Source organism: Cryptomeria japonica, chromosome 5 (genome assembly GCF_030272615.1).
Source record: "Cryptomeria japonica chromosome 5, Sugi_1.0, whole genome shotgun sequence".
Taxonomy (NCBI): domain Eukaryota; kingdom Viridiplantae; phylum Streptophyta; class Pinopsida; order Cupressales; family Cupressaceae; genus Cryptomeria; species Cryptomeria japonica.
Window position 1 is genome coordinate 40,411,564 of NC_081409.1, and position 25,648 is coordinate 40,437,211.

A 25,648-nucleotide genomic window follows, 5' to 3' on the forward strand; every position below is an offset into this window, starting at 1 on the left:
GCGTCCATACTTTGCCACTTTTTTATCACTTAGATTGCTTTTTCGAATTTTCTGGATTTAGACAATTCTTCAGGATTGTTCAGTCTTCATTGTCGAGGCCACTGCTAGTGAAGAACCTGCCAAAAATAGACTTTCCTAGAATAGTAAGTGCTTCAAAATGTTAGGATAAGAGAAAAACATATCAAGAAAGCACTTACTAAAAATAGTAAGTTTATTTTTGGCAAAATTAGACCAATCCGAGAGCACTGAAATCCCTAAAAAATAGAAACTTTCTAAAAATCTAAAAATAGAAAGTTACTCAGAATTCACTCAAATTTCACGTACAGGTTCCTTGAAGGGTCCTGATTTCAATGCAACGTTCAGTTTTCCAAAACCCTAAAGGGAATGCCTCAAATCTAAGACTGAAGGGAAAAACTCTAAAATGGACCTAACGAGTTCCAAAAAGCCAAAATTGCTCAAACAACTTGCAGACTTGATCAAATTGACCCCACAACACTTGCAAACTAGGGAGACTAAAGAGACCTTCGCGAAAAGACCCAACAAACCAAAACCAAAAGACCGAGAGGGCCTAAAAAGTAGGGGGTCCCCATTTGCAATGGGGCGATGTGTGAAAATGTCACAACACCTTCCCTTCATGACAAACGTAAAATTTGTCTAAGGCATAGAGAAGATCCTTCCTTAGGAGGAAAATTTCAAATTTCAAGAAATTTTTTCCCCAGTTCAAAATGTGCCCAAGGTTGGAAGCAGGACGTGGAATTCAAAGCAAGAGGAAAAATATCAAGAAATTCAAGATTCAAGGAAATTTCTCCCCAAAGTGAAAATTGCACCCAAGATGAAGAAATTCCAAGACAAGGAAAATTGGCTAAGTGAGAATTTTCTCTCCAAAATTCCGGAAAAGACAAAATTCCTTAGGCATGGAAAATTGATTGATTGATTGAAAAAATCTCCTTCAAAACAAGATGTGCACAAGAACTCGAAAAAACTCCAAGATAAAAAATCTCTCCACAAGAATTTTCTCTCTCCTAAAACTCCAGACAAACAAGATTCCTGTACAAGTGGACAAGGATAGAAGTGAAATCACGCTCGATGAATATGAAATCAGAGAAGTCAACTTAGGGCATGCTTCCACGGCAAAAGCGTTGGAAAACTTTGATGAATCTTCCTTAGCACTAAAAGTACAAATGAAAAGAATGAAAGAAAAGAATAGAAAGTTGAAGAACGAAAACAAGGCATTGTGCGAATATCTGCGAAGCTTGAAGCATCCACTCAAGGAGGAAGATCCATTCTTTGTACTTCCCTCTTCTCTTCCCAAAGAATCCATTGATGGCATTGAAGAAATAAGGAAGAGCTTAGCACTCTAAGGAATGGGTGGAAAATGTCTTCGCTTCAGCAAAAACCTTCATTGAAGACTAGGCTCACTTCCACTGGAGAATTTTGGCCAACCTGAATAGACTTGAGAGTGCGGATAGTTTATGGGAAGATGTGCATATTTATCGGGACTTGACAATTCTGCAACTGAGAGCATTAATGGGAATTCCAAGGCAAACTTTGATTGATGGGAAGGTTGTTCAGGAGAATGAAATTTATGACTTCCCACGATGGTTTTATGTCGTCTGCACTAGGAAGGAATCCTTTGAAAGATTCAACAAAGAGTAAGAATCATTGAAGGAATCAGTCAGGATAATTTAGGATGAAATCCATAATGTAATTGAAGCATTATTTGCAAGAAAGTTGACTAATGAAGAGCTGACAATTGACTTCCTGAAGGACAAGTTGCACAAGTTCTTCTTTGTTGAATCCTTTTCCAAAGGTCATCTGGAAAATGTTTCCTTGTTCTTCCACACAATGCAAAGGACTCAAGAGGTAGCAGCAAGTTATGAGAAGTGTTTCTCCTAGTATAAAGAGGATATTTCCTTGCGAGAATTCAAAATGGAGAATGTGCCAAGTGTCTCCATACGAGAGCTGGAAGTCGTCACCGTCAAGTTCATTGCATTCGCTATTAATGAGCAGGATAATGGTCATCTATTTTTGGATGAGAATCTTTTGACTACATGAGAGCATGGTGGCGCATTCATTTTTGGGAATGTTTGACTAAGTGGCCGCTGATTCAATGCATGGCAGCCATCATATTTAAGAAGATAGTGGTGCATTTATTGCATGTTGGACAAATTTGGATAAGTAGTGCATTTAACGCATAGTGGACAATTTTTGAATGTAATGGGTAATTAATGCATTAGAACATGGAGCAATTAATTGGTAGTGGATGTGATTCCTTATTGATGTTTATTCCCACTACTTGGCGTCATATTTGGATTTTATTGGTCAAACCCTAATTGGGGTTTTCATGTTCAATCTTGGCCATTGATCAGTTTGTAATCTAGGTCGTCCATTTTCCTCTTGAAGGCCTATAAAAGGGGGTCACCCTTTCATTTGTAAAAGGGGGAGATTATATGAAATTGTTGCGATAAGGTATTGAAGTAATAAACAATGATGTAGTATTCTCTGATGGTATACACTTGTGTTATTTTGTAGCTTGCATAGTTTCACTTAACTCAATTAGATTTATTTCAAGCATTTAGATGAACAAAATTGATTGTAGTGCTTCATGGTGAGGTCACATGCTCGTACCTTTTGTTGGTAGATGATTTCTATCCACAGTGTAAGGTTGGATTGAGCTATTACATGTGTATGCTTAATCTAAATTGTTGGATGAACATTGTTCTCTGATGGTGTTCATCAATCGTTTAAAATCCTTCAAACACACATCTGAAAATTGCACCCACTTTATGTAGTTGTCTGCTAGTGGCCAAGTAAAGTGTGGTTATCTCATCTGAATCATTAGAATAGCTTTCCTAAACCCTTTCCCAATTTATAATTTCCACATTTTCTTATCCAAAAGTCCTAAAAAGGAGCCATTTATTGCCAAACCATTTGCCAAATCTCCTTGATAGTTTAGAAATTTGTTAAAATCTTCCTCAAGTGGGTGTAAGTCCCCTTGGATTACCAACAACATCACTAGACAAGTCTATATCCACAGTAAAGTTGCTAGTACGCAGTTGGAACCTTGGAGTCAATGTATGATCTTCTTGCAATCCTAGCATACATCGGATTTTGATCAAGAGAGGATAAAGTGACCGTTGGAGAACTTTATTTTGTGTTGGTGTGGTCACAAAATGCTAACCAACACAACCCAGCAACCTTGTGAAACATGGAAACAACCCCAAAGTGTGGGGCATTGAGCGGGGAAGTTGAAGCTCTGGAGAAGGCCAGCTTCCTTCCTATTCCAAGTGCGGGTGTTGAACCAACCAAACACTTCAAATTCTACTTATAAACCTACTCTAACAACTTATAGGAGAAAAGAGGAGAGGAAATGCAGAAAGTAAAGAGATGATGCAAGAAGATAAAAGATGCCTCTCTCCTGACCCCAAAATAACACAAAGAATAAATCAAAATACCCTGGAGATGCACAAACTTCAATTGCATGAATGACACCAAGCGCATGTATGGAGGTTAGGATTTGCAGAATGTCAAAAGTGAAGAAGGTTTTCCACAAGTCACACTTAGAAACAAATTAACACAACATATATGTGAGAGAAAGCCATAAAACACACACTTATCATAAAGGTAAGAAAACATACACAACATGCATAAGTCAAAGAGAGGCAAGAATGATGATTTCAATTCATTCTCAAGCCAACGACCAAACTTACAGTTGTAGAAAATATACAAATCTTCAAGAGAAGTGAAAGAGAAAAATGTAGCTCAAGCTAGTAGGGAGAGAACCCTTTACAATGAGGTTTAACAGCCTATTTATAGCAAACTGGTCGCAGAGAAGAAACCAACAGTCAAAGAGGGGGAAACCTGACTCTAGCGTGTACAAGAGAATGTCAATCTAGGAAGATGGGAAGTGGCTGGATCTGATATGAGTGTGCATGCAAGAAACCAAACCATACCTTGACAAAGCAATCCCAAGAAGGAAAGTACATCTGGAAGGTGGATTGCCTAACAATCCGCAATCAGGGTATGCAAACCTAACATAAAACCCATCAAGCAACCATTAATAGGCGTGACCTTGGACTCCACTTGATGGTAACCTGCAAAATACAATAAATCTACCCCTCTAGCTCCATGAATCGAAATAGACAAGTCACGAGTGAAGCATTAAGATCTTTGAGTGTTGATCACGCCATCTGGAAGTGTTGTTAGTCATCGGAGATCAAGCATTGGGCCTTCATTAAACTGTCACTAATAATGAGGAGTCGAGAATCTTGGAGTCTAAAAGACTGAAAAGACGAGAGGGAGGCAGGAGAGGGATTTCAGGTTTTGAGGTTTGGTGAAATGGTCTAACGCTTACCAAAGTAAGGGTTAAACCAGTTCCCTGAAATCCGAAATCCAACAAAGGAAGGGATTTCATATTTTGGGGTTCGGGTAAATGATCTAACGCTTACCAAAAGAGTAAGGGTTAGTCCAATTCCCCAAAATCCGAAATTCGACAAAGGATGGGTTTTTGTATTTTGGGGTTCGGGGAAATGATCTAATGCTTACCAAAAGAGTAAGGGTTAGACAAGTTCCCTGAAATCCAAAATCCGACAAAGGGATTTCGTATTTCGAGGTTCAAGGAAACAATCTAATGCTTACTAAAAGAGTAAGGGTTAGACTAGTTCCCTAAAATCCAAAATCCAACAAAGGAAGCATTTTTGCATTTCGAGGTTCAAGAAACAGTCTAACGCTTACCAAAAGATTAAGGGTTAGACCAGTTCCCTGAAATCCAAAATCTGACATGGAAAAGGTTTTGTATTTCGAGGTTCAAGGAAACAATCTAACACTTACCAAAAGAGTAAGTGTTAGACTAGTTCCCTGAAATCCGACAAAGGAAGGGTTTTCGTATTTCAAGGTTCGAGGAAATAGTCGTATTTCGGTTTCGGGGAAACAGTCGTATGCTTAACAAAAAAGTAAACGTTAGACCAATTCCCCGAAATCCGAAATCTTTTGGAAAAGAGAGGGAGTGGGCCAGTGGACCTCAAGGATTGAGGACAAAATGCAAGGGGAGAAGGCCCCAAGTCCAACCCATGAAAAAAGAACACTTAAGCATTTTCATGATTCCCTGACTTGGTGCTTAATCAAGTGGGGCAGAACTAGTCCATGGAACATATCTTTGATTGGTTCTCACTGATGGACCAACGGTGTCATAAAATGACAACAATAATTCACACACCCAATAACTGACTACAAAAGGAAAAATGATAAAGAAAGAAGTGCCTCTGTTGAAAGTTGCAGGACACAACCAACCACAAGCTACCACCAAGATAGAGTTTGTATCAAGAAAGGCACCTCAGAATGGAGTACACAGCCTAGTTATGACTTAGGAAAGGAACCACCAGATTGGCTCCAGAATCCTTAGATTTTGCACTCACTGTAATAACCCTATAATATTTCCACCTAGAAGTGATGCTTAGCAAACACCCAAATGTATGTGATCTCCCCAAACCCACGCATATAAATCATTCTCCCTTTATCCTTTATGTTGGAACTAAGCAGCTATGATTAACTCTAGAAAATTTATTTGTTTCCTTTACACCAACTAGCAAAGACTCCCACATCAAACTAATTTGATCACCCGACTAAAGCCACAATAATCTTTGACAGACTAAAATAATCTCCACAACAAAAGATTACTTGTGCCAATGTAAAATCCCCGAACTAAACTTGATTACAATTTCACTTCTTCCCAATGTTTTATTGGTAAATGTTTTCATCAAACAATTAGAATGCTTTGTTTACTCTTTTTCCAAGTTGATTTATTAGACATTAAGTCAAATTGTTTACTTAAAAAGGGCAAAAAATGTATGTAGGCTTTGCACAAATATATTTTGTATGGAATAGCAATAAATTTGATTTTAGAATGGCACAAATAAATGAATGCATTTATCCAAATTCAAGAAGGTGGGATCAAATCAAAACATTGACATAGTGTTTAAATTTCCAAAATACAAAGAAGTCACATGAATTCCTTGACCTTGTAATAAATTCAGATTGGAATGTAGAGATCCTTGTACACACACGTCCAGATAACTTCAGATAGAGACTGTAAAATTGTCTTCCACAAGCATTAGTGGCCCACAAGGATACTGTCAATAGGATAATCAAGTGCGTGCAGGAGAGGTCTTTGTTCCATATCCAATCAACTTTTGTTGTGCTCAGATAACAATGCCCACCAATCTTTTAATTTTTGAAGATGACAATACTAATTCATGAAATTAACTAGGAAACTGCACCCAACCATATACTAAAATCCTTCATTGCTTTAGTACATTATTCCCATGCTCCGCTGGTGACTTCCGTACGAAACCATAACCCACAGAATAATCAATTCAAATAATTCAGAATCCATTGTTCATGGATACTCTCCATAATACAAATATGAATCCAATGTATCATCAAAAAATATTACCAAACTTCAGCTGAGAATAAGTCACACATAGTATTATATCCAACTCAAGAATCGATGCCCACATCACATGTTAATTGTTTCCCCAAACTAAGCAATATTTAGAAAATAGTTCATGGCTCGCCATAATTATACATTTTGCCTTTCAAAACAAACACATTTCTATTCCAAGGCTCATGCATAGCAACAAGTAGAATGGTAGAAGAATCGATCATCAAGGAATATCAAAGGCAAACCCAAACACTCTTGTGCTTTGATTCTAAAATATTAATCTGGCAGCTCATACAATCATCTCCATATTTTTTATGCTTTGCCAAAGTAATGATAGATGATACAGCAAAACAACAATGAAAAACTTTTTTAATAATCTTCCCACGGGCAATATATTATTTCAGCCCCTGCACTTATTTTAAATCTTGCGATAATAATATAAGTGCCCAACAATAAACATTGACCTCAAATGAAATACCTTTCTGCCTTCATAGTATGTTCTTTATAAATCATTACACAGCAATACAATAATAAAATCACCCAAACTTATAATTCTGCAACTCCTCAATTCTGCGAGACTTCAAAACTCCAATATAAGCCCATATGAAGACTCTGAAAGAATCTTCCATGACTAATTAGGACAGATCTTGCACTGCCAAAATTAGTGAGTCTCAGGTTCCAATCCCGAGAACGAATTTGAGAAAACTCTCAATTTGATTGAAGAATAAAATCCAAACATATACTTCAAGGCTTCACCTCTCCCGAGAAAAATTGAATAATACAATTTTTAGTTTGTTCAGTTTTCAGATGGTTATTATTTAAAAGAGATTTTAATTTAATTAAACTTTAATCACTTAATAATTAATTATTTAATATTTCCTTTAATTTCCATTTCAAGGAAAAATATTAAATAATTAGTTTAATTTTTCTCTCTTTTATAAACTTAACACTTCAAGAATATTTTTGTATCCAAAATGGGACATTACAGCCAAACTTTAGCTATGGATATGCCCAATGATGCCAAAGATTAACATAATAGTGCACATTAAATCTGACTCCTAAAATTATTCACGGCCAGCAGAAGTGAGAAGCTTAGCAAATAATATAATCATTTGATTATTAAAAAGCCCCGACAATCATATAATTATGAAGATATTACAATATGACAAATCAACAACACTGTCACTTTCTTAAGATAATAATATTTCAACTTTCACAGTAAAATTTTGGATACAATATTCAAAATATAATGAACCTAGAAATAGGTGCAAATATCTTTTATTTTTGACATACTGTAAACCTTACAAATTTGTCTCAAATGGAGACTTCACAAATTTAGCGCAAATGTAAACTCCATCATGAATCCACTCCCCAAAAGAGTCAGGTTTTTGCCCAACCCTTCTATCAACTCCTAAAGGTTTTCGTCTCCATAAATAATAAAACCGTTTATCAAATAATACGCATGATTTGCCACAACCCAGCAACCTCCTTATACCTCCACAAACTTTCTAGAAGATTAGGCCGACTTTATTATTTGTCAAGACTGGAGGACTTTTTTAATAAAGTGACTTATTTTTACTTTATTTTATAATTAAATTAATTAATTAAAGTCATCCTTTAGAAATCAAACTAAGTTTTTGGACAACATAACCAATTAATTTAATTAAGCGACTATATAAAAATTTGGGGGCATTACATAATGGAGATATGTAAATATTAAGTAGCTGGTTGCATAATTGTTTTAGTTAGAAACTAAGCTATTGTAGTATCTAAATAGTCCAGCAGGGTTTCCTTTCCTGGACCAAGCTTGGCCAACTCTTTAGTTATTTCCTTATTTCCATGAGATGTACAAAGGGGAACGCCAGGTTGCTGGTGCCAGCTATGATAATAATATCATGGTAATGGTGGATGACAACAAGAATGGCAAATTAACTTATTAAGTAGCTGGCTGCATACTTGTTTGAGTTAGAAGCTTAACTATTGTAGCATCTAAAAAGTCCAGCAGGGTTTCCTTTCTTGGAGCAAGCTTAGCCATCTGCTTAGTTATTTCCTTAGTTTCCGGGAGATGTACGGGGGCATACTTTCTTTTAAGTTTTTATTAATGTAATGTTTTCTTTATAAAAAATTAGCATTAATTCCTTCCAATCAGAAATAAGCTTCCATAAACAGAGAATTCTGAAAGCAACAACAATAATTATTTAATTTCAAAAGATCTAACCTGTTTTGGAGATGCCGTTGTACAATAATATCAGAGATTGAAATACAAATTATAACCTTGGCACTCCAAAGATCATAATCAACAAATTTGAAGTCGTATTTTTATTATATGCTCTTCAACTTTTCTTTTTAGTTTATTTTTAAAAACAGAGAAGAAACATTTGATTGCAATAAATGAAAATAAACAATAAAAACAAGCTTCCTTCTTACCATTACTTGATAGCCTGACATCAGGCCTGCATCTCCTCAATTCTTTAAAAATCTGCAAAAAAATACTATATAATTTAGAAATGATTTTATTCGGTTTTAGTAAAGATATATAGGCCATTTACTTCCTTTTCATGGGCATTGGTAATTCACCTGAACAAACATTTTTTAAAGTTACAATTATAATAATTCAAATAGCCATTATTGTTCTCACTAGACTTTCATGTTCCCTTTAAATAGTCAAAAAAAACAGTAAAAATTAAAGGAAACACAGAATCAGTATAATGAATTAAAGTGCTGAGATTATGACAGAGAGATCGAAATTTATCATGTACTATGCGTACAAAGCTCCAATACCATCTTCTAATCATTGCCTTGAATAAAATTATGATGCGGAAGCAGGCTGTTTACTACCTAACTCTACTAGTTACAGAAGTAAACAGAAATACAAGTACAAAACAATTATACATTTGCATAGTATATGAAAGATATGTTGTTCTCATTCATTATTTATTCAATGATTTGCAGTAATTACAATATTCATATGCCAATTTCTAATCGGTCGTGAGTCCCCAACTATGAACAAAGGGTACAATATATAGTAAGCTAACGTTGGTTAAGATGGCCAACTGTCGATAACTACTAAACAACAACCATCAGCAACTAGTACTACCAATTACAACGCATAACCATGGATTATCAAAACATAAGGAAATAAACACTCGGATGATATAGTTATTTTACTTTTATTACTTGGCCGACTACATCAGCCCCCCTCAAAGAAGTCGTCTTCCATACAACTAAAGCAAAAATGGGGCTAACTACAAACAAAACTCTACTAAGAATGAGAGTGAGAGGACGTCTCTAGATAACTGGAGGACGTTGATATAGATGTGGCTAATGCAACAGAGAGCCGTTGGCGAAGGCATTGCACCTGCTCTATATGGAGCCTCAAGTCATGCTTAGCCACTAGCTCTCGTTTTCTCAACCTTACCATGAGGACCACCTCCATTAGGTGAGTCTTTGTTTTCTCAGCCAATTGCCTACTCTTCTCTGCTAATTGTTCATCTCTTTCCGCCGACTTTATCTTTTGCTCTCCTATGAGCTTCCCATTCACCCAAGGTGGCTTCCATAGCTGCTTGATGCTCACATTTTGAAGTGGTGAGCTAGGTTTGTTGAACGAGTTGTTCATGGAATTTGTTAAAGTGGGTGGGCTGATTCCTTACCCTGAGCACTATCTGCTTGTTGAAGCGCACTCTCCCTGGCTGCATTAGCTTCCTCAAGAGAAGCTATCACCCACCTCAGTTTGTAAAAGACATCCCTAAAACATGCCTCCATGCAATGAAGTGCAATGATCACTCAACCATGCCTTCCAACCATAGTGGGTCTCGGTAGATGTCATACTGTGAACATGGATGGTGTCTCTGCACTCGGCCACCCCCAAGATGTGACACTTCGAGAAAACTCTCCCTCACACTCCAATTGCATGAACACGAGAATCTTCTCACCCTTTGTGACTTGTGACCACTAGGGGAGCAAGGCCAATGTCCATTTGGCAAGACAACTTTGCAACCTCATGCATGACCAAAGCCATGCCTTCCAACTCCACCAGGTATTGATGTACAATGCCAATTATGTCATGTGGGTCTGGTCGAGTGATCTCAATATGTATCCCCGGAGTCTCATCCTCACTAGATGACCCATCTAAACCCTCCCCCTCTGGAATGTTAGCCTTTCCAAGTTGTGAAGTAGTAGTATCTCTCCTAACCTCCTCTCACCCTTTGTGACTTTTGACCACTAGGGGAGCAAGGCCAATGTCCATTTGCCAAGACAACTTTGCAACCTCATGCATGACCAAAGTCATGTCTTCCAACTCCACCAAGTATTGATGTACAATGCCAATTATGTCATGTGGGTCTAGTCAAGTGATCTCAATATGTATCCCCTGAGTCTCATCCTCACTAGATGACCCATCTAAATCCTCCCCCTCTGGAATGTTAGCCTTTTCAAGTTGTGTAGTAGTATCTCTCATAACCTCCTCTCAAGGCTCCTCTAGCTGGTTAACCATGATCTCAGCGGTTGGCTGCATTGTCGGAACTGCCTCCTCTACCTACAAAACCGACTCTATTTCCCCTACTTCAAGTACCAAGGGTTCCAAGTTCTTATCCAAGAGACTTGGCGGTGGTAGTGGTGGAGAGTCAACTAATACCCCAAGCATACTCAACCAATTGTCAACCCTCGTTGCCTCAACTCTCCCCTAAGTACCTATAGTTGCCACCACTTGACTACCTTCATGTAAAACAGCCAATGGTGCTAGAATTGGAACTATTCACACCTTTGCCAATGATGAAACTTTTTCTAGCGAGAATATCACTGGGGAGACTATCTCCAATGAGGGTGAGATAGTCTCAACCATTGTTGAAAAAATCATTGAAGACTAGTTGAAATTGTGAGTAATCATTAGTCATTTGTCTAGGAGAGTCACTCGCACAAACACTTGCAAACAAATTTATGTTACACTCGGCGATTTTTGGCCCTAAAAACACGAAATCGTGTGAATCAAACTAGAAAAAATCATTTGAAATGCAAATAAAAGAACACACATTTTATAAGTTAGGGATTTAATTGTTTTTTCAACCTTTTTCAAAATGGTGACGGGAAAGAAAGGTATGGGTGAGCACGGAAATAGGTCATGGATTTTCCATTTTGCATTTTGACAGTCTTTCCGACCACATTGCTTGTTTCCACTGCAAATACCAACGCAAATTTGAAAACCCTTCCTCCTATCATAGGTTGCCCATCAATGAGAGAAACAAGGAGCTATACTAAGTGGGATGGATCCACATGAGCAACATTCATCAATCCATGCATGATCCATCGGGTACAGCACAACCATAACCCCGCCACCGCTATTTTTCTGGATTATAAACTATGAAACTGTTTAATTGTTTAGTGTTTTATTTCGAACTAGGTAAGAAAATGATATATCTTTTGTCCAAAACAAAGTCTTCTTTTTCTCAAATTTAATTAAACAATATTTTAAATTTTTAACAATTATATAATATGATTATAAATTAAGAATAATATCAAATTTAAAAATTACAAATTTAAAACTTGTATATTTATATATATTATAACATTATTAAAATATAAATATACTTATTTTTAATTAATTTACAACATGTATATTAAATTTATCTTCAGGGGCAATATGCAGTCTATGCCAAGAACAGTGTGCAGTAGCAAGAAGCAACCTTGGAAGCCTCCGACGACAGGGGGTGGATAAAGCTGAATTTTGATGGAGCAACGAAGGGGAACCTGAGTGTTGCTAGCAGAGCTGGGGTGTTTCGAGATGCTTTTGGCAATTCCATTCTTCTTTATATTGTGGATATTGGCATCGGTACTAACAACCCTCTTAAGCCAAAGCTTTGCTTTGGGGTCTAATGATAGCCAAAGAAAAGAGGTGGATGAGAGTTTGGATCGAAGGTGACTCATAGATGGTGATTGGGGCATTGAAAGGTGGTTTGATCCATAACTGGAGACTAGAAATGGTTATTGATGCTGCAAAGAGTATGGTCAAAGAGCTAGAAAGCATTAGATTTTCGCATATCAGGAGCAAAAATTCGGTAGCAAACTGGGCAACCAATGTTGGTTGTGGTATGAAGGCTACTTCTAGCTTACAACATAAACATTGGACAAAAGCTTTTCCCTCTGGAAGCATCGAGGTATATTGATTCGGATTTGGAAGCAAAGAATGTTGAGTGAGATTCTGGGAAATTGTTGTCTCTGGCAACGTGATGAGGGCACAATCCGAAGAACAGAAAAACACAATAAAAGAGACACAGAAAATCTATATGTTATTATTATCTGAAAACTATTTTCAATACATGCAGTTACAATCTAGAGGAATCAATCCTCACAGGCTGCAATACAACAGCTTAAAGATTTTTCTGGAAAACACCTTACAATGCAAATTCACAACTCCCAAAAATCACTCTCCAAAACTCACATCCCAAAAAAAACTAACTCACAAGTTTCCTTCCATGAGTCCTAAATAGCTTTCCACCATTTTGGAGCTGAAATTATAATTTAGAAATTACCAATTAGCGGACAAATGCCAAAACATGAAATTGGAAATATGAAAATACAGCCAGATTCGAAAATTGAAACTTTCTGAAAAATTGTCCAACTTTCAGCAGCCATAACTTTTGATCCGGGAATCGGATTGATGCACCGTTTGAACCGTCGGAAAGCTCTCTGAGTGAAGAATATGCTAAGAATCTACTCTATTGATTCTCGCCATTTTTGGGGCCATTTAAAACTGTTTAATGCCTCAAATCTGACTCGGAAGAATTTTTTTTGGTTTTTCGAGAAACTGAAACTTGAATAACTTTCAAACTGTTAATGCTTTTAATCTGATTCTTTCGCCAATGTGCTTATTTTTCCGTTCTCAAGCTTCCCACAAAATTTGAGCTCCATCCGCCTTTAAATAAAAACCTGCTATTTTGGGCACAGTCAGCTAGAAAAAGCAACTAGTCAATTCTGAAATTTGGAATCACTTATTCGCCCAAATGGGTATCCAAAAATGCAAAAACATAAAAAGAAAACTAATTAAACAGAAATATTTTTGGGTGATGCAGGATTGCTCTTACACCACCGGATGCTCCTACATCAAACACCCAGGGTAGTTTGAGAAGTGACCCCCTCACGTCTCAGCTGGTAGAGGAAAACCCAAACAGTCAACCTCTACCTTGGACAACCCTGAAGAATCTTCAACAAGTCTTCCCCTCCATTTCACCAGATAATCCTCATACTACCTATTCTTGGTACTCCTTCGCACACGGCTATCCAAAATTGCTTCAATCTCCTCCTTCTCTGAAGTAGGTGCAGGAATTTTGTATTGTTCTATTGTTGTCTCCTCCTCTATGCCACCTTCATGATATTTTGTTAAGTCTGAAATGTTGAACAAAAGGGAAATGTTAATTCCTTCCAACAACTCTATCTCATGCATTTCCAAATTCATGCTTCTTCAAAATTTTGCAGGGACCAAACTTCTTCATCTTTAGCTTATTCTATGTCCCACTAGAAACCTTTCTTTTCTCAAATGGGCCATCACCTCGTCACCAATTTGAAACTCCTTATACCTCCTTTTCTGATCTACCTTTGCCTTATCCTTCAGTTTCATCTTATTGATGTGCTTCTTCACCTCCCATGGCCTCTTTGGTATAGGTAATGGTTGATACAGCCTTGTATTCTGGGCCCTGGCTTACTCTTTCTGCCATATGGCACACTCTACAACCCTGCACTAATTTTTTCACATCTTGTGATAATTGAGGCAAATAATAATGCTCAATGATAATGGCAATCGTCTTATCTTTGCCAAAATGTTCTGTCATCCTTCCACTATGCTTCTCTTTGATCAAATCCTCCCTCATGGAGCTCCTCGAAATGCACAATTGGCTTCCCTTAAACCGCATGCCATCCTGGATTATTAAATCCAACCACCTCGTCCTATCCAATGTAACAGGCTCCTTAAAGGCTTTCCAAGCCTCTGCAAAATCAAGATCCTTAGGATACAATGTCTTGAGTTCATTGAACCCAACCACCTCAAGTTGCATCTCTGTTAGCAAAGTTTGCCTCCTACATAAGGCATCTGCAACTCCATTAGACCTTCCACTTGGTAAAAGCTCGGGCACATTATCAGACACAATGTTCTGAAACTCATTCAACAAGTTACCTAAAACTTCTACAGGCATCTCTTTACACATACATTCATGTTTCGGGGCTTCCAAAAATTCTCCCTCCTCCCCGTGTTCTCCATACATTGGCCGCTTTCTATATGATTGTTGTGCTACAAGACTTCGGCTTTTAAGAATTTTGAGTGTTGTGCGTAGTTATGTTTGGACTTTTCGGTTTAGTCCAGGTTTAATATATGGGGTTATGTAATTAAATTGCCCGATCTGCTCATTTGTTTTATATTAGATTTATGATTATATATATATATATATATATACAAGTACAAGAATATTTTACCTTCATTTTCTGAATTACATCTTTAATTGTAAATGATCATATCATGATAGTATAATGGTTTTATTGTATTTCGCTATCATTTTTTCAATTGAAGAATGAAATGCTATCTCTATTGTGCAAAACATAGATATGGAATGAATAAAGACGTTTGGAATTTGGGATATTATTTCTTAGTGTTAAATTTGAATTATTGAGGTCATTTGTTGATTAAGTAAATTCATATAGGAATACTGATGAAAGAAGACTATGTGCGCTTATATATATCTATTTAATCGTTATGATCTCTTTTATTATCGTCTTTTTATTTTTGGGCATGTTAATGTGATATTGGACAATAAATGGATATTAGCATTGTGTTTCCTTCTATAATTAGATAAGCATCAATTCTAATGTGTAGGTTAAAGTAATGTCTTTTATTTGGAGTAACTTAATATGGGAATAAAATGAATTATAATTATATGTATTGGGTGGATGGTAATAATGTTAATTTGAGTTCATGATTGTATAGGAGTTAAATTGCTCCTTTTGGAATTATATCAAGAGTGAATTTCTGTTATGTTTGGCTTTATGAGACCATGGTAATGGTATGTTCTGTCTATCATAGTTGGATTCCCCGATTATGTAGCTTATATGTATTTTGCTACCAGAGTCTAGGAAAATGTTAAAGTTCCTCTTTTGCTTTTTTTTATTTATCCTTGAATGTCATGAGATTGGCATCTTGCATGACTCCCTTGGTAATCAAGCCTTCGTTGTTGGACATTGTTGTATTGCTTCTCCTGATATTTTGGATCAGTGGATTTCTGTGTGCTAGATGTTCCTTCCTAGCCTATTGTTGTTACTCCATTTGGAGATCTTTTCTAGCAAGTGGGCTGAGCCTTGCTATGGTTGAAATCCTTGTCACCTTGTGTTTTGGGCAAAGTTCCTAGACTTGGATTCAGCTCTGACTCGGCAAGGCTGACTTGGCTCGTGACTCGGCAAGGCTGACTTGGCTCGTGACTCGGCTCAGACTCGGCAAAATAAGAAAACCCTTGAAATTTAGAGATTTTTAACGATTTAAAACTTGTTTCATACACCCATTATTGAATTAAGCTTAAAGAGACTATAACATCATCAAATAGAAGCTCTTACGATGTGTGTAGTATCTTGAGTATTAAGAAACTAAGATACATTGATAATTGTCACAGCTCTTACGACGTGTGTTCTCTTTTTTTTTATTATATTTCTCAATACTTTCCACAATCTTATGTTTGCATATTACCAAACAATATCAGAACACTGATTAGGCCAAAGTCAGAGAACTTCTTTACAAAATTGAATTTATTTTACTAGAAATCTTTAGAAAAAACACCTAACTTGCAGTCTTGCAGACCATTATTTTTTTAGCAATTATTACAAACTGGAAATTATTTGATGCCAATAGAAATAGAATTTTGTGAGATTTCCAGAAAGTGATCACAGTTAAGAATCCAAATCATATTAAAAGTTTTATGACCTCCAAAAGTTGGCCTTCCAAACCTGCAGAACTGTGTTTTTTCTGTTATAACAGAGACTAAAAGGAGGAAAAACTGTAACTTGCAATACAAATAAGCGAAACCAAGTGTTGTGTTTAACATTGTGAAGGAATTTTCGTACCTACTAGCCTACAAAGTAGTTATAACCAGAATTTTTGGAGGAAAAGGGAACTTATGTAGGTGCATTTTCTAGAAAAAAAGAAAAGCACAATTTCAAAACTGTAGTGAGCAGGCTTATTAACCATGGCAATACCCAAAGAGTCTAAGGACTGCCCAGACAGTGTAAGGACTCATAAAGACAATCTACAGGTAACAATAATAAAGGCAAAACTGGTGATTCAGACTCGGGTGAAAAGTGCTCCCTGCATCGTCCTCCATTAGGCTGTTAGATGCAGCAGTTGGTATACGATTCAAGTTTGTATGACAGTAAGTTAAGGATTCAATAGCATTGTTGGTGGGTATGGACTGTCCATGAAATAACCAGAGATCGCAGTTTAAAGCCACCCATTCTTCATGGCAGACCAGCCGGGTCACAACCCTCGGACTCGGCGAGTCAGGCGAGTCACGCCCCCTGACCCTTCCGAGCCCGGGTCAGGGTCACCCGGCCCGCTGACTCGCGTGACTTGCCACAAGTCACGGAACTCTGGTTTTGGGTGTCATGGCCTTGTGAGTTATATTTGTTGAATCCTGGGTGCAAGTCAAGGGGGAGTGACTTTCATTGGGGGTCGAGACCCAAAGTGGTCGCCAGGGTAACTCAATGGGAGTTTTGTAATCAAGTGATAACATAAAATAATGAATTTGGGTGGGTAGCTAGATAACATTAATAAAGATTAATTATTGTTGCCTCTCTTATGCTTAGGTGCTTGTATAGGGTTGAGGTAAGTAGAGAAGGGCCTGGAATGGCTTCCACCAATCTTGTCCCTTCGAAAGTTGGTGCAGTCCACTAGTGTTTGTATGGGGGCTGGGGGTCGGGAGAGGTTACCAAGGTAACCCAGGATGAGGGTCGGGACCTAGTGAAGACCTACCAGGGTAACTCATGACAACCTAGCGATGACACTCTTCCCTATTGCTACCTAGAGGTAACTTGCGTTTTTTATTCCTTTCGTGGATTGTTTTTGAAACTCTAGAAGTGGTTGATTAACTTATGTTGGTTTATCCTTTTGTGGATTGCATTGGGCCTCTAGAAGTGGTTTATTGACTTTGGTGTCTTCTTTGACATTACCGTTGTGAGCCTCTTGTGGATTCTGTATTGTTGATTCTCTTGTCAACCCTTGTGTACTCTGTCTTGTGGGTTCTCTTGTGAGTCTCTTGTGAGCATAGCTTTGTAGATTCTTTTCTGGTTCTTGATTGGTACCTTTGTATGTTTGCTTCCGCCTTGTGGGTCTGACTGATACCTCCTAGCACGGGGGGTGGACCTATTGGTACCACATGGTTGGGTGGATTGCTATTTGCACCCATTGGGTTTTGGCTCCTTCAGCTGCATGTTTGAGGAGGCTCGAGAAAAGATTGAAGACTGTTATTATTGTACCAGATTCATGTATTCGTCCCATCATGGGACTCTTGGAGATTTGTATCTTGTGGATCCATTGTAATGTAATGGAAGTTCATATGTATATTCTCAAGTAATGTATCAATATATTGTACCTATGTATATGAGCAATGTTGTAATTTGTATAGCAGTTCTTGTTGGGTTTTATTGGATGATGTTCTACCTTGAGTTACATCGTTATGGGGGAGGACAATTGCTAGTTGTTAATTGTGTACTATTATTTATCTTGATGAATGTATCTCTCATGCATGAGTAATGTAATCCTTTTAAAAGAAAGAAAAAAAAAATTATTCGCTTTTTCATTGCTTTTATCCTTAAGTCCTCTGGGCCTCATAGCAGGGTGTGACAAAAACAAACCAACCAATTAAACAAACAAGAGAAGTTACATTTGATATTAAAACTAATTTGGAATCAAATTTAGTAATCATCTCTCATACACTTTCTCTTTAACTTTGAAACCTGCTAATAGAAACTATCTTCAAACTAATTTAATAAAAAATCTTATACTTTTACTTTGCCCATTTTTTCCCCAAAAGATTTTTGCTGCTATGTTGCAAATCATCAATAAATTAAAGATTTTAATCTTAGAAAACTTTTTACCAATGCAGCAAATTGCAATGTGATTTGTTAACAAAAAAATGAAGTAATGATCATATTTCAACAGTCAGTTTGTTTGCGAAAAGAAACAGTAGCATGTGTTACATATCTGTACTAGAAAGCGTGTTAGTAGTTGAAACTATGCCTGTAACAGTTCATGCCATGCATCCAACAAATCAATTCCTTGGAGCTCCTCTCTAACCATTTAATGCACAACAGCTCCAACAAGCATCTAGGATTTAATGATGACATATGTAGTAGTATATAGTATATGCCACTGGAACCTCAAAATGTGGTAGTATAAACTATAAACATTCCATCATTAGCCAGAGCTATTACCAAGGTTTCATAAATAAGTTTTAGAAAGTGAAAAAAAACTAGGGGAGGAAACATGAAAATGATATACTTGGTCCAATTCACTCCACAGAGAGAACAAACAATAAAAAGTATGGATACATTCCTTCTCTCAACAATGATATCTTTCTGTTGTTTGCAAAAACAAACCAGCCAATGAAACAAATAAGAGAAGTTACATTTGATATTAAAACTAATTTGGAATCGATTTAGTAATCATCTCTCATACACTTTCTCTTTAACTTTGAAACCTGCTTACCTGTTTACAGAAACTATCTTCAAACTATTGGAATTTAATCCCATTATCAGCTAGCAATAACTGTTGAATTAGTGACTGACATGTTACTTCTTAAAGCATATATGATACAAGTTCTTAAATTCTGAATAACATTGTTCCTAAATTTACATGTTGTTGATCAAATTATTTAAAGTAAAAGTTATATGAATAATGTCATCTCCCCCAGCAAGAATTTCCCAATCTAGGGGATGCTTTTGACTCACAGTAGATGTGAGTTGAAAGAGAGACATTAATAGACAAGGATCTGCATTGCCTATGCTTATATAACAACACAGATATCAAGGGAACATCCCCCATGTCAGACATATGGGGTCATCAATATCTCCTACTGTATGGTCATTTTTTTGTAAATGAAACTTTTCAGTGTACTCACCAGTGAATTTCCAATCATGAATTTGGTAATATCATGCATGAGTCACATTCCTTTTTTTTTGACATGGTGGTTACTTGAGGTTGAAATGAATAAAGAACAAACAAAATATGCTAGAACGGAAGAATTCCAAACAAACACAGAGAAGAATCATCAACGCATAAGGATAAAAATGATTTAGTAAGTCACTGAGGTGTTCAAAAGAATCTACCAAAGCCTTAGAATAAGATAATATCAGCAGCACTGAAATATGAGAAGACAATTTGCAAAATACACCTGTATAAGATTTTTATCTCTATTTCTTTACAAAAACAAGCTCTTCCTTGGTCTATTGCCATTGATGATTAGAGATCTAATATCAGTCGCCTATGAAACAATTTAGCCCAAAAAATAAAGCATGCTAACAAGCAATTTCTATGAGTAAAATAAATTCCAACAAATAAGTCTGAGAAGTTACTAATGCCAAAATATGCTGACATAAGCAGACTTGAATCAATATTCAACAGCATACCACCCAGCAAGCATGAATTGAATGTTGTCCCTTTATTCACTTTATTCTTCCTAACTAATCCTAGAAGTGTATGACTACAACAAATTTTGTCACACAGAAACATTATCTTTACAGATTAAGCCAGGTCAAGAGATTCATCTATTCAATGACAATCACTTGTTGTAGTTATGATGGAATGTCCAAACTGTAAGGAGAAATCTCTCTAGTGCAACCTTTGAAAGAAAAGATTTACTAACGTGACCAATATGAAAGAGGATAATTTATTTGGAGAGCCATCCCAATGTCCCATTACATTGATATTATTCATCTTTAGAATATTTTATTCTAAACACCTAGGCATTCAGTCTTTAAAGGTGATATGATGAATTGGCTGCAATGCTCTTTATCGCATTCATTTTTAGTTAAAATCATAATAATTTTATAATGGTGTGTTAAAAGCCAAAACACTATTAACAAAAGATCCACTACGCCATACTTCTATGTAACGTAGCATAAAAAAATAGGTCAAGAGATCCCACAAAATAACAAACCTGGGAAGAAGCTGACCTCCACACTTGCTGTTTCATTCTTCTCTCTTTAAATTGCTTATCCAATGAAAAGAAAAATCACAGCAAGAGCCTGAATCAATATGAATTCAGAGTATAATCTTCAACTCAATGAACCTAGGGAATTATAAAGCATTCATGAGTCAAACTGTTGTGCACAAAGCAATCTAAAAATGGCAATGAATGACTATGGTAAAAGAAAAAATATATTTTCTGAAGTGGCAAATAGATATCCAATAGCAAACATTCTAAAACAGAAAAATGACAATAATATTGAATAGAGAAGAAACCAAACGAATCATAATATTTCATCCTCTTCTACCCTAGTAGCATAAATTATGAAGCATTCATGAGTCAAATTGTTGTGCACAAAGCAATCTAAAAATGGCAGTGAATGGCTATGTGAAAAGAAACATAAATGGCAAATAAATATCCAATAGTGAACGTATTAACAAGCATAAATGGCAATAATGATGAATAAAGAAGAAATGAAAAGAACCATAGTATTTCATCCTCTTCTGTCCTAGTTACTTTACTGAATCACAACAAAAATCTGATTAGGGATCTTTACAGATTCAGTAAAGAACAAATATTTTATCTTTCAAGCCCTAGAATTTGTTATCAAGGCCCATAAATAGTTTATTGTACATTTCTTCAGGCGTCTCTTTTTTGCTGTCAGTTTCTATCCTAGGGCAAGGGCCAGGATTTTGTAATCTTTTTCCTCAGGTCTTTCCATTCATCAAAATATGGGTAAGGAAGGTTACCTAAGATTTATTTTATATAACAAATTCCACATGCAAAGGCACTGGCCATACTTTTCAAAGCCAAATCACTTGCAACTATGATATAACTATCATGATAAACCTAGAATTTATTTTCAACACCCATAAATGGTCTATTGCAAGTTTCTTCAGGCATATGTTCGTTGCTGTCAGCTTCTATCCTTGTGCAAGGTTTAACCTTTGTAATTTCTTCCCTTGGGTTTTCTTTCCACCCATCAAAATACGGATAAGGAAGGTTGCCTGAAATTTATTTGAGATAATGAATTCTGCATGAAAAGGTAATAGTCATTTTTGTCAAAGCCAAATCACTTGTGACTGTGATATAAAATATCATGAAGAGCTCAGTTGAGCTTTGGCATACCTATACCATTAAAACTTTAAAATAAAGTATCAACTAAAACACAAGCTTCAAAGATTACCTTAAGCTATTAAGGAATGATATGCATGCTGGCAAAATCAATCTTATGCCTTCCTAACAGAAAATTGGGAAGCAATTCGAGCAATTAGAGAAAAAAATTGAGTCCAAGAATGATTCCTCAATATCCTTAATATGATTTCTTCTCATCTCTACCACATCCTCTGTTTCAAACTTGTCTAGAGTTCCTAGAATTATGAAAATTCCAAAGCTTCTATTTGAGCAGTTTCTAGAGTCACACTGTAATGTCCCCGCTTTGAAATAGAATTTAATAAATAATGATTATACTAAAATTAAAATATTAAAAATTAAATTAAAAAATAAAATAATATAATTATATATGATTAATTAAAAATTAATTAAGTTAATGAAAAGTCAAAAGACATGAAAGGAAAAGTTGTGACTCCCTCAGCAATGAGATATAAAAGGGAGAAGAAAACCTCATTTGAGAGGGGGATTTTTTGGAAATCAGAAATGCAGATCTGATTATGAAACGTTGTCCCTTTCAAAGGGCAGAAATAATGAAGAGTTGCACTCTTTCAAAGAAGGGTGTGTCTCTTGTCAAAGGCATACATGATGAAGAGGTGTGACCTCACATTGAGAGATATAAAGGAAAGGAATCAAAAACATCTAGTGAGAGCACCATCGATCAGATCAGATCAGAACTGTTATTAAGTTACAGGCAGTAACATCCTTGTTCTTAATGGTGGCCATGGGGATTAAGAAAAAGAAAGGAATGGGCTGGAGATTAACATGGCACTCAGAAATCAAGAAAAGGCAACGAAGGTATTCAGGGACTGGTATGATATAATCCACTCTCAATATTTTATGACTCTGAAATATATCAAATCTCTCATTCAAACAATTTAATAATTATAATCAATCGCATGTACAGCCATAGTCTTGTACCATAAAGAAGGAATAAATACAAATAATCAGGTTACAAAGAAATGATCAATCTGTTATAATTTCAGCATTCTAACAGTGTATCAGTATATGATTAGCTAATGAAAATATTATATTGGCCTTTCATGTATTTTCTCACTTACCATATATTATGCATATCAGTTTCATATGAATAGAATCTAGTGTCCATTCTGATTTAATATTAGTGCCTGGATATTACATATTCAAACTCATCATGGAGAGAAGGATGAGGATGTAGGAAGAGGGTTAAGGTTGCCAACTAAGTAGGCCACCTTGTTGGATGCCTAAGTTCTGCCATCAAGGCCAAGAGGGTTAATGTTCCACTCTTGGGCTTAGTTCGGTTAAGCTGAGAATTCCACTACATTCCCCCCTACCAGACCTACCATGATAAGTTGGTAGCAACAAAAAAGATAAGGCATGTATAGGAAAGTAAGAGCAGCATCCTGCTAAGTAGGCCACTTCGGATGGGGCCTAAGATCTGCCACCAAGGCCAAGAGGGTCAGTGTTCCGCTCTTGGGCTTAGTAAGGTTTGGCTGGATCACTCTTATCATGTCCTATCCCAAAAACCTAGAATAGGTTTAATATGATTATAATTGAGCAGAATATTGATTTACATGTTCTAATTGACAACATTAACAGCTTAATTTGTATATATATATATGCACTTGTGTTTTATATGTAATGATTGCGGAGCTTAAAAGTCAAGGAGTTGTTGGAAAGATAGTTATTACAAGCAATTCCCTTAACCCTAATCTCCTGAATTTGCATTTGTAGGGTTTAATTTGAGGCAATTAGAGTAGGGGATATTACACACACTCTATGAAAATTTCAAAGCTTCTATTTGAGCAGTTTCTATATATCAAGTTTCACGAAATTCCATATGAAAATCACCACTCCTTTTGATTTCTTCCTACCTAACACAGGTTTGAAAACCACAAAGATGTCAACAGGTTTGTATTAACATTTTTTTTCCTTCACGCTTATATTTCTTATGTATGGTTTTGTAGTTCTAAAAAACATATAATTCGATATAAAATAAAGAGACCATCTATTATATGATACATTCAGTGATTACACAAGAAAAGCATCAATCAGCAAGCCCATCACCTCATTCAATCGTTTTTCAAATTGTGCACATTGGCTAATGTTTCTAAAACCTACACTAAAAATCCCTATGATTTTAATATTTAATTTCTACATAATCAATAAGCAAAAGCAATTAGACATAACCATATGTTGCCACTAAACAAAATATAAGAAGCCACCAACTTCATAAACTGTATAAAATGCATTAACCAAAAGTGAGTAAAATATGATATTTAACCGTGTTATAACCATTCAACTAAGCAACAGTTTTTTTTTCCCAAAACTTTAAAAGTACTTAAAAAATTGTCAACTGAGAACAAGTATAATCGGATGCTTGTTATCCTTCAATTTTCTGATATGAAACTGCAGGTTAGGTTTTTTATTATCTGTCCAAAAAAACATCTCTTCCATGTCCAAATCCTCTACAATGTTACATATAAAATTTATGTAAGTGATTTGATTGTCTGATCAAGGTGAATATTTCTTCAATGTAATATAATTATGATTATATTTTCATATGATTTCTCCTCAGCGCGCATGTTTCCATAAAAATCTTCTAAACCTTAGGTGTGGAGAGTTTACCATATCTGTAGTCTTTGTAACCATTTCAAGGTTTTGGTGCTTGGTAATTCTTTACTATTTTTTAGTTAAGATCAAGTCCTGCTGAAAAAGATATATTGGTTTGAGAAAGGTCATTTTTTGTCAAGTCCTCATATCAGAAATTTCTCTCCATCTTTTTTGGAGCATACATTGAAATGCACATGTGCTCTGTTGTTATGAACTAATTCGGAGCCTTTATATAGATTACCCTTGAATTATCAGAAGAAAAATGATTCGCAGTATATACGGAAACCACACAAAATATCACAGCCACATTGAACATTTAATATTTTCTGTTAGCTTCCATGCACCTTTTGAGCATTACAAGTATCTTTGGAAGAAATGCTCTTTCGAGATGTTTTCAAAAATATTTGCACAATCAAGAAACCTTAATTCGTCTGAATGTCTCGACGCATCCATTGCAAGAACCATTACAATTAAGAAACGAGTAAAATAAACCCAGGAAAACTTTTTATTTTTAGAAGAGGAAGAATCAAAGAGTTTTTAATCATAACCTGCTTTGCCGGTGCTTGAATAAATTGCTGTGGGGTTTAAAATTGTTCGCTCACACATAGATTGTTCCCTTTCGATTATTCTTGCCGCAGTGCATCAATTTGTCATCCTACCATCAATTTTAAGTACAGAAAAAGTACAGAAAAACAACGTAACCCTTTGGCTCTTCCTTTTATAGTCTTCCATTTCGTGAGGTGCATCCATAGATTAAACAAAAAGCAATAGGGTTTCAGAAGCATATGGGTTAAAGCTTTTTTTCAAATTCTTGTTCATTTGATGGAGCAAGTTTAACAACATCGCTTTTCTTTTTATTAGTTAGGCCTGAAAATCATAAGACAACTTTAATGTTTATGAGGTTAAACATAGTCACTCAATATAATTGACTTCTCAATGTTCTCGATTTTCCAATGTTATTTTCATTCTAGGAGCTAACTGTTAAGATCTAAACATAGCTTATGAGACAATTCACTCCATCAAATCGGCCTCTCAATGTTTTCCATGTTCTCTTCTCAACATTCTCCCACTACCTGAAAAATTAGGTTAAACATAGTCACTCAATTAAATTGACTTCTCAATGTTCTCGATTTTCCAATGTTCTTTTCATTCTAGGAGCTAACTGTTAAGATCTAAACATAGCCTATGAGACAATTCACTCCATCAAATCGACCTCTCAATGTTTTCCATGTTCTCTTCT

At 36.0% G+C, this 25,648-nt stretch overlaps 1 protein-coding gene across 6 annotated transcripts in view; it reads right to left on the reverse strand.

Annotated features, from left to right (window-relative positions):
* Positions 1-25,237, reverse strand: part of LOC131057404 (probable mitochondrial import inner membrane translocase subunit TIM21) — a 122,895-nt gene extending 97,658 nt beyond the window's left edge. Inside the window, exons 1-3 of one of the 6 annotated variants that reach the window (XM_057991578.2) lie at positions 24,957-25,237; positions 20,617-20,670; positions 8,867-8,918 (exon numbers count right to left, since the gene is read on the reverse strand). In XM_057991578.2, coding sequence (XP_057847561.1) covers positions 8,867-8,918; positions 20,617-20,652 — 88 coding nt within the window. In that variant the 5' untranslated portion in view covers positions 20,653-20,670; positions 24,957-25,237. Of the gene's footprint in view, positions 1-8,866; positions 8,919-20,616; positions 20,749-24,956 lie in introns of all 6 variants that reach the window. The other 5 variants (XM_057991577.2, XM_057991576.2, XM_057991580.2 and 2 more) reach the window with 5 other exon arrangements.
* Between the last annotated feature and the right edge of the window lie 411 nt (positions 25,238-25,648).